The 15,377-nt window shown below is 35.6% G+C and overlaps 1 protein-coding gene across 1 annotated transcript in view; it reads right to left on the bottom strand.

Moving 5' to 3' along the window:
• The window catches only part of SLC4A10 (solute carrier family 4 member 10), a 277,734-nt gene extending 263,057 nt beyond the window's left edge, over positions 1-14,677 (bottom strand). Inside the window, exon 1 of the mRNA XM_054562648.1 lies at positions 14,377-14,677. Within this exon, the coding sequence (XP_054418623.1) occupies positions 14,377-14,424 (48 nt within the window). The 5' untranslated portion in view covers positions 14,425-14,677. The remainder of the gene's footprint in view (positions 1-14,376) is intronic.
• Positions 14,678-15,377: the final 700 nt, after the last annotated feature.

Here is a 15,377-nt window from a genome sequence, read left to right as displayed (position 1 = left end):
TATTTCCACTGCCCTAAATCATCTCTGGATACCCAGCAACTAGAGAACACCTCTATAGCCAAAATTATTCAAACTGAACAATTCCAAACTGTTTACCCTGCGTTGCTTTCCCTGTGGAACCCCAGCAAAGGCTGTGGCCTAAACTCTTGCTCCTGTCTTCTGCCACCTAACCAAAACCTGGCATTTCCCCTGGGCCCTGTGTGGCATGCAGCAACTCCCTCTCTAGGACCTATGAGTATAATAAACATGGTTTTCCTGAACCTCTCCTATGTCTCTGCTTGTGGCCACACCCAAGTGACTGACCATTTTATAAAAGAACACAGAACAATACTCTACTTTCAGGGATAAAGGAGTCCCTTCCAATTCTCAACTGCTTCGATAGACACACTGATAAACACATATGATATAAGGATCGTTATTCCTTCTGTTTCTTTAGTGCTTTAAATACAGTTTCATACCCCAAAGAGAATATAAATTGCCACATCTCTTTCTACTGTGTTCAATCTGGAATATAGTTTGAAGTAGGTAGAAATAAGAATCTAACAATTTCCAAAATATCTACATGTCCGGGCATCATTTATTTAATAATCTTTTTTTACCTAATTATTTTACAGTGTCTCTTATAATCATATAATCCCAAACACAAACATAATTTTACTTGATACATTTATCAATACTTGATTAATTGACATAAAAGTTTCAATATTTTTATTAATATCGACAAATATTTTGTATGAAAGTATTCTCACATTACTTTTTTTATATTTTTTCTGTTCACTTTTTTTTACAGTGCGCCTCCAGAATGTATTTATTTTGCATAACTGAAATTTTGTACCCTTTGGCCAACATTCCCCATTTTCTCCTCTCTCTAATACCTGGCAACTACTCTCCTGCTCCCTGCTTCTATGTTTTTGGCTGTCTAAATTCTACATGTGAGATTATGCAGTATTTGCCCTCCTGAGTCTAGCTTATTTCACAAAGGATAAAGTCCTCCGCAATTGCTTCTGATTTTTAAATTACTAATCCTGAAAATCAAATAGTCTCTAACTTTCTGATGCCTAATTACTTAGCATGAAGCATAAGATGAATTAAGATCCATTAATTTTTATCTTATTTTAACCTATTGTGACGTCAAACTGTGTCCAAAAAGTCCTAAAATATTTTAGGAAGTAAACTTTATTTTATTTAGTTTGTGAGTTTGTTTTTTCTTTGAAGAACAGGCGATGAGGATGCCCAGTGCTGCTTTCCTCATCCTCTCCTGTGTCTCCTCTTGTGGCCCCACATGGCTAACCATCTCATAAAAGGAACACAGAACACTGAAACTATTAAAAAGACAATCTGAATTATCTTTGAGTCTTATTTATTTGCACTGATCTTATTCTCCCTTTATCATGGATCATCTGCAAAAAGACATCATGATCAAAGTAGTGTGAAATATTTCTTAAGTCCAGAACTATAGCATTTTACTGTGACTCCGTAAGTGGGTGGAGTCCTCGACGTATTTCCTAAAAGACAGTAAAGCTACTTCTTTACTCCTCTGTTTTAACTTGTAATTAAGTAGACAAATTAATTAACATTTCTAGATTTATTTAAACATATGAACCATTCATATATTAATGTTTGTGTTCAATTGCATTTTGTCAAGCACTCTTGCTTCCTGTTTTCTAAATATGCAGGTACTTTTTAAAAATAAATGTAAATATGTATTCATAAGTTATTGAAACATAATCATCAAATTATTGTCTTATGGAACAATCTGAGATTTAATAAACTTTGAAGGCTTTCCTTTGCTTCTTCAAGATATTTTTTCTGAACCAAGAAAAATATCAGGAAGGCACATTTTTCCAAGAAAAACTTATTCTAATGTCAAAAGTTTAAGTGTAACCATGAAAGTTAGGTGAAAGAATTCATCCTAAAATATTTTTTCTATTTGGGATCAAGAGAGCTATTGAACTAACTAGATATTATACATTAAGATATATTAATATCCCAGGAGAATAAAAAATATAAGCCCCTTTTATTGTCCTAGGCCGGACCCTGAAACCTTATCCAGAGATGGGAGAAATCAGCTTAGATAAGGTAGGAAGACTAGGAATACCGAATTAGATAGCCAAAAGAGATGGTATAGGTAAGGACAATATATGGAAGGAAGTGGAATAATGTTCTGGAATCATTAAAAGGAACGTGTGAACTTTTTAAAGCTGGTTTCAAGGCTGACTCAGTATTATTGATTTTTTTTTATCTTCACCCAAGGATATGTTCATTGATTTGAGAGAGACAAGGAGAGGGAGAGAGAGAGAGAAACATCTATGTGAGAGAGGAACATCGATCAGTTGCCTCCCAAACACACCCCAACCACGGATAGAACCCACAACTTAGCCATGTCCCGTGACCAGGGATCACCCTACAACCTTTGGAGTACAGCAAAATGTTCCAACCAACTGAGCCAGGGGTGGCTCAGTATGATTTAAAATGAAGACAAGGGGGAACCCCCCCCAAAAAACAGAATTCATTTATTAAAAATTGTGTATTTACCCTTACACGTTTAAACTTCCGTCACCTTCAAAGTGCTCTTCATTTGACACAATACACCTTTCAAGATGTTCTTTTTCACTGCTAAAAACAGTTGTTGAACTTGTCAATTTTGATGCCTTTAGTACTTCTGCCACTTTTTGTTTCACCTCTTCCACACTGGCAAACACATTGAGTCTTCAAAAAAACTCACTGAGGCTGAATGCAGCCTCTCACAACATCACCAGCTGGTACACTGATACAGGTGGGTTCCTAGAACACCCACCTAGCCAGGGAAGCCTCTATACTGGAGATTCCAACTCTTTCTGTTAGACTGGCACTAGTATCTAAATAGCTTCTAATACCAGGCTAAGAGGCTTAGTGTTCAGGATTTGTTGTTGTTTTTTTCTTTTATGATAACAATTTATAATGGATATTCATGTTAAAGAGGTAAAAAGAAAGTACTGTCTTACAATGTGAAGGCAAATGTAAAACAATTGCTACTAAATTATTTTATTTAAAATAGATTAATCCTAATCTCACTTCTAAAGAAATAATTATTTTTTCATATCACATAAAGATAAAATGAATTATTAAATCAGGGAATTATGAGCAGGGCCCAAATCATCATGTTTTATTTAAGTAACAACATATAGGAAGATCTACAAATTTTACTTTTGTCAGGTTTGTTATCTATCAGGATCTTCAGATGCTTCAGCGTGGTTTTGATTACATGAAAGGTGCTAGAAGTTTCAAATAAGAATGATAATCTCTCCTTAAGGAGTAATAAAGAGGAAAGTACTATACATAAAAATCATCTTAACATGAAAATAAAATTTGAGTGCCTATATCCAGTCTATCATAGACTAATCAACAGTAAATCCAAAGAAAAAGACAAGACACTGAAACATCTCTTAATTGGATCTCTCCCAACTTCATTCTTTAAAAAGTTTTTTTTTAAAGATGTCTATGGTTTTTTTAGGAAGCAGAGAAAGCATTTCATTCATTCAAAGGAAAATGAAATTTTTCATGGCTTAAACAGTATCTAGTACAGATCTGTATTGATAATGCTAGAGATTCATACCTTCACTGTTTAAGGAAGCCATATATAAAAGAGGTAAGTTGATAATTGTCTTAAGAGGTAAGCGGCATTTCAGCAATACCTTGAGTAAAGTGAACAAAACTGAGAAATTTTTCAAATAGTTCAAAATTTCTTCTGAACTGTATTTAAAACTGTATTGTGCTTTATAGAACAATCTTGCTATCTAATAGCAAGCAAAATTGGGAATGCAATATGAAAGGAAATACTAGGAAAATGTTTACCAGGCCAATTGTCAAAGTTTCAAAATACCAAGGAAGCTTCTACTGGAAATAAAAACTGGTTATACAATCTTTCTGGAAGGAATTTTGGCGATATTTATAACTAGCCTCAAATATTAACCTAGTAGCTCCTTGACAACATGATTGATTCCATGGCTGAGACAGGGAAAATACAAAATGATCCTAGAAAATCTTGTAGTGCCAGATACTAAGAAAATGCTAAAAAAAAACAAAAACAAAAACAGGAATATATTGAAAGGATAAGAGCCAGTTGAAAGAGCTCCTAATGTCCAAAGATGAAATCATATGAGCAACAAAATAAATACTGAGAGTATTAGAGTATGGTCCATATAATAAAATAAATCTTTCTGAGTCCATATCAAAATAAGCAACTGAATAAATAAGTAAATGAGTGGAGAAGTAGCAGTTCTCCCCTACAAAATAAAATCTAATTTCTAAATGCAGGAAAAATGAGCGAAATAGAAAATCACCATTAGGCAAACACCACAGCAACACAGTAATAATTGGGTAATAAGGAGGAAATATTCACTGCTGAATGCTAAAATTAGTTTAAAGAGAAAGGGGATATTTGATAGTTTCAAAGTATATCTCCCAAAATATTCACATTCATTATTACCAAAGGGAAAATTTTAACTCTACAGTGGAAAACCCAGCAAACACTTCCATAATCAAAGTTAACATCCCCAGAAATAAAACATTATCTATTCAATTTTATTATGCACTAAGAAGAATATATTGCTTCAGTGGTATTCTTGACAAAAAAAAATGCATAACCTCAATCTAACTATGAGAACCTCACATAAACAAAAGTTGAGAGATAATCTACAAGAAAACTAACCTGTGCACTTTGAAAGTGTCGAGGTCATGAAAGATAAAGAAAGACTGAGTGACTCTCAAATCGGGAATGATCAAAGAGACATAATATCTAAATACAAAATGAAATTCTGGAACAGAAAAAGGACATTCATGTAAAAACTGGTAATATACCAATAAATACTGTGGCTTAATTAATAGAGTGATATCAATGTTAATTTCCTAGTTTTGATAATGAACTATGGTTACGTATGTTAACATTATGGCTCAGTACCTAAGAATCACCTAGAAAATTCTTTAAACTGCTTATAGATTGGCAGCACCCCCTTTATATTCTAAGCCAGTATGGTTGAGTGAGTTCCAGAACTTGTATTTTTAATAAGCCCTCCTGAAGAATCAAATGCAGGTGGTCCTTGAGTTTAAGGTTTTCAATAATCCCTTTCTTTAGAAGAAAAATATACAAAATTTTTATATCTACCAGAAATGCTACTTAAAAATTATATAATACAAGATTTTCGACAGGCATTTATATCATAAAGTTATTTGTTAATAAAACACAAATTACATGGCATGTACTCAAACAACAAATTACATTATACTTTAGGTCTGTTACTTGCTGTATCAGTAAGTATTACACTTTTTTAATTACATTCTTATTTATGAGTGAATCGGAAGTGTTTTGGTAGCTTATTCCCAGAGCAGTTAAAACATCAGCAGAAAATCACCACTGCATTTATAAAAGAAGCAGTGTGAATCTAACAATAATGAAATGTGCTTCATAAGCACAGCTATGTTTTGATTCAATTCAGTAGTTACTATGTACTTAACTACTTCTTCTGGCACTTGCTTCCTGGAATTTGACTAGGTTATCATCTTTGATATCAAAGCCTCATTAATCAAGAAGAAAAAAAATAGTCATTAGGAAGCTATAGCCCTCTCTAAATAATTTTGGTTTCTCAGAACAAGCAAGAAGAAGCAGAGGTACAAATCAATGTTAAAGGTGCTCCAGCAACTTAACACCTTCAATAGAGAAGGGGAAATCCTTCTCTAAAACCTTGCTTACTAGATCCTCAGAGCATAGTTTCCATGGTGAATGAGAAAGTCTTGAAAATCTGGATATGAAGACTATCACTAAATCAACACTACACAGAGTCCTTGTCTATAATACATTCTTACTCTCTCCCACTGAGTCAGCAGATTAATCTCTATTTTCATCCTTTCAGAAGACTCTGGAGTCCTGAACTATTTGGAATTGGGCCTAAGCTTAATATAGGAACTTTTATACAAATGGCACTTCAGGAATTTTCATGTCACCCTTGGTATAATACGTAGAAGTCCTCACTAAAACAAATAAAACTACAAAATACTGTCATAAGAAATTAAAGATCTGAAAACATGGAGAGACAGTCCACATACATGTTTTGGAATGCTCAATATTGTCAAGTGGAAATTCTCCCCAAATTGATCTATAAATCCAAAGAAATCTCTATCAAAATCCTTGCAGATTTTTTTTTTGCAGAAATCAAATAGTGGATCCTAAAATTTGTATGGAAATACAAAGAATATAGAAAAGCTAAAACAATTTGAAAGAGAAGTTGAAGGACTTACACTACTAATTTCAAACTTTACTATAAAGCCTCAACAATTAAGATAGTATGGTAATAGGGTAAGGATACACATATCGATCAATTTCACAGCCCAGATGAAATAATCTTAAATTTGTGGTCAATTTAATTTCAACAAAGCTGCAAAGAAAATTTAATAGAGAAAGTTGGCCTTTTCAACAAATGGTACTGGGGCATTTGGGTAACAATATGCAAAAATAAACAAATGAAAAACCCTTAGACTCTTTACCCACACTGTAAACAAAAATTAACTCAAAATATTTATCATTAATCTACACATAAGAGCTCACTACAAAACTTTTGAAAAATAAATAAAAAAATTTTTGCAACCTTGGTATAGGCAGAGTTCTTAGATTCAACAACAAAAGGATATTCAACAACAACAAAAACCTAGAAGTTGCACTTCATCAAAATTAAAAATTTTGTGTTAAAGGCCAGAAAGTGAGAAAATATTTGCAAAATCATATTTCTAACAAGAAATTTGAATCCGAAATACATTTTTCATAACTCTTACCATTTGAAAAATGGATGAAAAATTTTAACAGGCATTTCATTGAGGAAGATATACAAATGGCTAATAAGCGCATGAAAAGATGTTCAACATTAGTGCTACAGAATGAATGATCGTGCTCCCTGAAAAGCCTTATGTTAGAACCCAATCATCGATGTGGTGATATTAGAAAATGGGGAATTGGGAGGTGATTAGGTCTTAGTATCCTTATAAAAGAGATCCCAGAGAGCTCCCTCTTCCCTCTGTTCTGTAAGAACACGGCCAAAAGATGGCCATCTATGAACCAGGAACGGGCTTATGCTAGATGCCCAATCTGCTTGACCTTGGACTTCCTAGTTTCCAGAACTGTGAAAAATCAATTTCTGTTGTTAATAAACCATCCAGGCTGTGGTGTTTTGTTATAACAACCCAAATGGACTAAGATAATTACTTATTATGAAAATGCAAATCAAAATCACAAAAGCACACTCATTAGAATGGCTATTCAAAGAGACAGATAATACTGAGGGTTGGCAAAAATGTGAAGAAAGCAAAACCCTTCTATTACTGGTACAACAGATTCATGTAAAATGGCAGATGTAAATGACACATTTAAAATGACACAAGCCGATTGAAAAAGTCTGTCAGTTTCTTTAAACATTAAATGTAAACTTACTATATGATCCAGCAATTCCAATTGTAAAACTCTGTCCAAGTGTAATGTAAATAAATGTGCACACGGAGGCATATACATGAGAATTTATAGCAGCATTATTTGTAATAGCTAAAAGTCAGAAACTATATAAATGACCATAAACTATCAAAAAACAAAATGTCAGACATCTTTACAATGTAATACTTTCCAGCAATGAAAAGGAACAAACTTCTGATACACACTACAACATGGATGGACCTCAAAACATTTCGCCTAAGTGAATGAAGCCAGGTACAAAATACTTGCCTATAGTATAATTTCATTTACATGAAATGTTCAGAAAAGGGGAATTAATAGAGACAAAAAGCACATCGGTAGAAAGCAGATCAATCATTGCTTAGGGCCAGAGTTGAGTGTTAACGATTAATGGGCTGGAGCAAACTTTTGGGGCACAATGGAATGTTCTAAAACTGATTGCAGTGATGGTGCACAGCTCTGTAAATTTACTGAAAACCATTGAATTGTACTTAAAGTAGGAGAATTTTATGGCATATAAATCATTTATGTATGTATATATTACAATATATAAAAAATTCTTAAGCATCATAAGGTCTTGGCAGAAATATACTATGAAAATCAGTATAAAATGGTTAATTAATGTTTTCTTTGGAGTTTGACTTACCATAGAGTAACAAAACATTCTATGAGTCTGGACCGACAATGACCTCAAAACAATGTTGGTAACACAAAGTGAGACTTAATTTTTTTCCTAGAAATTTTCTTTCTCTGATGTTCTTTATGTTAGAGTTTAAAGTGTATCAAGAGAAAATTCATAAAAATTATTTGGAGAAGAAATAACAATTTGACCCAAGTTCAATAGTTCTCTTCCTTTTCTGTATATATTATATTCCATATACTCTCTTAACTCAGTTTTGAAGATATATTCCAAAAAGACCTCTAGCTCTGCAAATAATTTGCTAAAACCCTGACCATCCTCAACATTATCTTCACAAAGAGAATAAACTTTATGGTAGAGACTATATGGGGGAGACGGAGAGATGGAGGGAGGGAGGAAGGGAGGAGAGAGATTTTTAATTTTCATGATTATTTTCTTTCCCTTTTTTATTTATATGACTGACATAAAGACAGTTTAGATCCTCAACTTCCCCCTGTTAATGATAAAGGGTAAAAAAATAACTTACTTTTTGCATTTTTCTAGATCAAATTCATCATTTTGCAGTGTACAATTCGGTGGCTTTCAGTATATTCATGATGTTGTACAACTGTCACCACTATCTAATTCCAGAATATTTTCATCACACCAAGAAGAAACCCCATAGCTATTAGCAGTCTTCCCTGTGCCTCAGGCCCTGGCAACCATTAATCTACTTTAGTCTCTAAGGATCTGCCTATTCTGGATATTTCATATAAATGGAATCATGCAATATGTGGCCTGCAATGCCTCATATTTTATAATACTTTGTTATCATAGCACTTTCATTTTTGAAGAAGTAGATGTGAAAGCCCATTTTATAATAAAATCCTTTTTATTTTGTAATTGGCTTTCAAAGAGAACAGAGTCAATTAGATACAATATTGTCAAACCTTAGCCCAGTACTTATTAGCTATGTGAACTTGAGTAACTTATTCAACCCTCTGAGCCTAGATTTTGATCTGTAAGACCGGAAAACATTGGTAAATTTTTAGGATTATCGTGAAGACTATAGATGTTTGTGTTTAGCATGAACCCGAGACAATATCTATTATTATTCACAAAGATTATCTAATTACCATCATCATTTAATTTGACACTCAGCTGTTCATGCTAGAATAAGAATTATACAATATTGGAAAGAAGGATGAACTAGGAATCAAGAGATTTGGACTCTATTCTAAGCTCTACCATTAACTAGTATAAATGGCATGCTGTTGAATATATGTACTTATCTCTTTGGTGTTCAGTTTCATCATGTGTAAATTAAGGAGTTAATCTAAAATCTAGTCTCCAGTTGATCTCTATGGTTCTTCTCTGACCAAAGCATACGGTTCCACAAAATAGATGCATTACACACTAGTTACTCCCTTTTTCTAAATAGAACAACATACTTCAATGAGTATCTGAGATAAAGCTTTCAAGTAGGAGAATATCTTAGAACTTTAATTTATAGTTATTTTACCTAAAAGTAAATACCACCTAACTAATATTTACTATATAGATTGAAGAAGTATCCTCACAAAAATCCAAATAATCAAATGTCATGTATCCTATATGGCAAGAGAAGGGAAGAGTGAAAAATTTCCACACAGAAAGGTTGAGAGGGGCACCCACATTTCTTTTTTTTAATTAATTTATTTATTTTTCCAAATACATTTGTCTCTGTCTTCCCCCCACCACTTTCCCCTGCCCCCTCCTCCCTCTCCCTCCCTCAGCCCTTCCCCACTTTGGTTTAGCCCATTGCTATATGTTCCCTGACTTGCCCCTACATTTCTCCATCACTTGAAGCACCGCTCCATGCTCTGTAGTCTATCTCCACCAGTTTAACTTTGAAGTAACCATCATTCCAATGTTAGAAAGAAATGATGCATTGAAGTATGATTAATTTTCTGCCCATGATCCCTGACACTATTTGAGTTCCAGACCCTGGCTCAGATATTTTCTATCTCTCATAATCTATTCCACTTCCTCATCTGATCTCAATATTTTTATCATCAACTTAATATTGAAGGCCTTACATGCTGTCACTCATTACTGACCTCAGCATCCTGTATGCATATTTCATTTCTAGAGTCCCTCACCATTGTAGAGTAACAATTCAAGTCACAAAAGTGGAAATGAGAAATGATTTCTTATAGTGCTTTTGTTTCCTACATATTACCATGTGTAGTGAATGTTTTCTTTAAATTCATAGTATATCTAAATTATAATTTAAGTAAAATAGAAATATCAATATTACTTAGCCAACCTATGTGCTCCTTTTTTTTTTTTACTTTGTCATTTTAGTCCCATTTTCCTTTCCCTGTTATACTAATATAGAAGATTTTTCACACTTGTTTTTCACAAATAAAAAAATTCAATAAATCAGGCCATTTGGAAAACTGCAATTAGCTATTTAAAAGGTGCTATATTCCACCATCTACCCTATAATATCAAATTACCTTTAAAAAGTTATCTTTAGTTCCATACCTAGAGTTTTATGAGTAAGTTCAGTTGAAAAAAAGTTAAAAAAAATAAGTTCCTTTTAGAACATCAGAATTTTAGAAGGGATCCAACATGGACACACCACATATCACCTAAGATTAAATAGCAGAAGATAGAAATATCTTCGGTAAAAATGTTCTTCTAGAAGCCTCTTCCAAGGCCTGGTAATTTAAGGATTGTCAGGTTACTCTTAGAAGCAAATTCAATTCTGAATGTCAATGGAAAATTTGAAGTATATGCAATATTCTATATTCCTGGCTTCATACTTTTAATGATTAAAATCATTATTACTAGAATGATATCACCATCATGATTGTTACATCTACTCTCCATATATACCCATCTCAAAGAGCTTCCAACAGTCATCAAATATTTGAGGAGAAAACAGCAGTCTCTCAAAAAGTTAAATTGAGCCCTCCCTCTACATGACCTAGGCTATGAAATGCATGTGGACAGGGCTTCGTCTGTCCTGTTCTTTGCTGTCTCCTCAGCATCAAGAACATGTTTGACCAATAGTAGGCATTTAGTAAGTGAATAATTTTTCTGAACATGGCTTGTTGTAATAGCTTAAAATGTAACAGGTGCTATCAAGCAGAGCCAGGCTATACTCTAGGCCTACATGAGTTGAATTTCCTAACCCTTAGGGGGACTAGGGCCTATAAAATGCAGTGATGCTTTGTCCAATGAAAGAAAATTATCAGTCCTAAGAAGAACTGAGAGAAAAGGGAAACACATCAGGGCCTCCTCCACACACACTCTTATGATGTGCTTTATATACTCAAGGAAGGCAAACCTCAGAGGCTTAATAAGAATCTTTTCTTCCCTTTCACTTGAACCAAAGTTAATACATTCACTCATTTGGCATACTTGTCTATTCTTGTGGTTTTTCTTTCTGACTGACTCCTCCATCTGCCTATGTCTAACTGCTTCTGTCCATATCTAATCCTGGTTTTTAATGCGTTTCTGATTAGTTTTCCAACCATACTGCAAAGATTCAGCAACTATAACTAAAATTCCCACCTCCCACCTCCACTGCACAGTGTTTTCCAGTGTCCCATTGCCCCACTTTTTTTTCCTAGCAGGTAGTACTGGCAAGCCACCCTTCAGAAGACCCGAAATCCAGAATTCATCTCAATGTCTACATTTTCATCAATAATAATAGCGGCTAACTTTTACTAAGCCCTTACTAGTAAATATCAGATACTTGACATAAGTTATTTCATTTACTCGTCACAAAACCCAAGAGATGCATATCAGTACCTTTCCATTTTTCAGTTAAAGAAACTAAGGTTTATCACTTTCCCACAATCATACAGCATGTAAATAGCAGTGCTGGGACATATCGACTGTGCTTCTAAATGCTCTGCCATATTGCCTCTTGCATAACTATTTGCAAAGTCATGTAATTTTCTAAAACAAAACCCAAAACTATTTCTTCCTTTCTTTTCTAAGAATAAAACTCCAATCCAGAATCTGATTATAATAAGCCTGGTTAATAATGTAATGTAAAAATAAATGCTTTTTTTTCCCTGAATTTGGTTTGAAGACCTATATTCTAATCCTAGCTTCCTTACTATGTGATCTTAGACATGGTATTCCCGTGTCTCAATTTCTCATCTTTAAAGTTAAGATAACAAAATCTGCTTTAACATGATGGTTTTTAGAACTAAAAAAAAAAATCCACAAAAGCATTTGGGGAAGCTGAAAATACTACACAAATGTAAAAGTAGGCCAATAATTCAGCTTCCTACTACCCTCTCTGGCTTATTTTTCTTGTAATGAACTGCTAACATAATCCTCTCTTGCCATTAAACTATGTAACTATTCTGTACTGGCCACTATCCACACAAAATGCAAACTCTTGACTCTTCAAAAATTTCCATCTACTCGTAGAACTTCTTTTCTAGACAAACTTGTATTTTCTCTGCTCTTTTAAGCCACAAACTGATTGCCCACCCAGCCCATAATATCATTCTCTTCTAAATTCCTCCAGTTAATCCTCACTTGCTTCCAAACCCTTCAATTGTTCCCCACAAGTGACAGCTCATATGCTACATCAAAGTGACTTCAAACTGCTTTTCTAGGACAACTCCCAAACCCCTCTCCCCTAAAAAACAGGGTTTTCCCCTATGTCTTAATCTTCTGTAAATCTGTATCCTCAAAGGCCTGTGTGTAGCTCCTCTCAATCATGCAGGGAACAATAGTTCTCTGACATTCTTGACATCTTTTATTCTCAGTACCTACAGAATCCTAATTTATGTAGCTATTCAAGTTTGGGAAGACCTTTTACTCTCATTTTGTAAAATTACTCTGATCGGCAAAGAAATGTCCCCACTTTTACACAGGCAGGCTAATTGGCATCCTTTTCTTTATTTCCCCCTCTCTGACACTGCCCCTACCCCTTATTAAGGCTCTGGTCTCCATAGTTGACTCCTGCATTCTTCCCTCTCCCCACTCCCTCCCTGCCCAAATCTGGCGTCCTGAGGAGAACTGAGCATGCACAGTGCCCAAAGCTGATTCCGGGATGCAAACTGGAATCTTTTGCAGATTTTGAGCCGGCAGTGCAGGCAAGATAAAGCACTACAAATTCAGTGGCCCAGTATTTGCCCACTCCCCATGCGGTACTATTCGATTTAAAGGTATGCTCAAAACCTAGGAATAGACTCAGAAAAAATGGACACTTGCTGCCAGTCCCTAGTCTGCTAGGTGGGTCACCAAACTGAGTGGCAGAGAGCTGAGAACAGCCCCTCCACCCGCTTTGGTGCAGGGAGATTTCTGAACTGTGAGCACTGATAGATGGCTGGGAGCTTTCGCTTGGCATCTCTGGTACACTGAGAAAATATTGTTGGGGTTTTTTTCTTTCTTCCCCCCCGGCTCCCCCCACCCCCCCGGCTTTGAACACAGTAACATCAGCTGCTCCAGGTTGAGAAATAAGATGTTGCCTGAGGATCTACAAAGTCTGTGAGGCAGCCAGAAAGATTTGTGGAGAGGACAGACAAATCAACTACTTATCCAAGAATTAGATCTAGGGATCCAGGAAGCTTAAAGACCCAGAGATAAACAGGATTTTCCAAATGACAATTCAGGAACCTTTCAGATATTCAAATCTGAATCGTGTGCCTGTTCCCCCAATATGCATACCTTCTTTGTACGTGAATGTGACACATTTCCCTTTGAGAGAGACTGACAGAACACACACACACACACACACACACACACACACACACACACACACACACAACACGATCCTTCGGCTCTCCTTTCCCCGGGTTTCTGCAGAGACTAAATCTCTAGAGCTGCAATAGCAGCAGATTCCCTTACCTCACTGTCAGGGGGATGAGGCATGAGGAGGAAATTTATCACGGATAAATATGGTAAAAAAGAGGGCTTCTTTGAAGGGCTTCAAACGCCACTGCACAGCCTGAGAAACAGAGATAGGCAGTAACAGGCAGAGAAAGACACACAGCTGCCCCTGCTGATAAAACCTAGCCGTCCCTTCAAACAGCAGCAAACAGGAGACATTTCATCACCATAGTGCATCCATATTGAGAGGGGGGGAGGAACCGTGTGCTTTGCGTTATGCATTTCAGTCACCCGAGATGGGAGGAGACCCCTGTCCATATGCTGTGCGAGCTATCCACCACCCCAAAAGTACATTGCTGCACCTAGCTAGCAGATCGCTTGTCTGAGAGCTTTTGCAGCAAACACGGTTAAATCTACATGACAGCAGGTTGTCTCTTACCGTAGGCAGCAGCGGCTCCATTTGGGCCCCCTGGTCTTTAATCTCCATGTTTTGTAACGCCTCTGGAATAAGCACCTTTCTCTGCAGTGTCTTCAGTGTCTTACACTCAGCCCGGCACTCGCTCTGCTTAGTATTCGGATCAGGTAGCTCTGAAGCAGGAGGCAATTGCACACTCCAACTCACCAGAGTCACATGGCTCCTACTCACTCGGGCTGCTAGCCAGGTTTTGCACTGAATGCCTTGGATCCCTGGGCCAGTAAGAGAGATCTCCCAACCCCTGTATCACTGCCCACACCTGGCTACTGGTGTAACATACAGCCTGCAGTGCTGCAAGTCTAATGAATCTCACCTAAGATGCTAAGTTCTTATATAGGTTAGTCCAAGGTGGACTCCAACCAGCTCAGCCAGATTTTTACACTTTGAGACAATTCACCTCATTCCCATAAGAGACATAACTCAAACAAGATGATGTTAATAAGGTTTACTAGTTGCCCCACTCTGAGTACTTGAGGTCTCTAAAAACAGATAAGATGACATCAAAATTGATATGATATCTTAGTGAGCTTGAACTATGCACTACCAAAGAAATCAGAGATTTAAATCATTTTTGACTCAACGAGAACTGAGTAGACATACTTTCAATATTTTAATTGTGAGAAACTTAGGTAAGTTTTACGCTAGTACAAATAAAACATATTTTTCTGTAATTTCCAAAAAAAATAAAAATAACAAGGAAAGAAAGTATTTTGATAGCAATGATGAAGGTAATAAAGCACTTTGAAAAGATCATGAATCTGACAAGAGTAACCCAAGCATATACCCTTTTTTGCCTTAAAACTCTCAACAAAAGAGGGGTAGGAGATTCTCTGATCTGTGAAAGAAAAGAAGTCAGTTAGATAAGCTCTTTTGTGGGGGAAAGTTTGTGCTAATTGTTGCTGAATGACTACACATATTTCCTAAGTTGACTACGGGTCTAGAGTATTTTAGTAATGAAACCTACA

This window comes from Pteronotus mesoamericanus, unplaced genomic scaffold, assembly GCF_021234165.1.
Source record: "Pteronotus mesoamericanus isolate MK-2021 breed Mesoamerican mustached bat unplaced genomic scaffold, CSHL_Meso_final scaffold_651, whole genome shotgun sequence".
Taxonomy (NCBI): domain Eukaryota; kingdom Metazoa; phylum Chordata; class Mammalia; order Chiroptera; family Mormoopidae; genus Pteronotus; species Pteronotus mesoamericanus.
The sequence above is the reverse complement of the archived record's forward strand: the minus strand, read 5'-3'. Positions and strand labels throughout refer to the sequence as shown.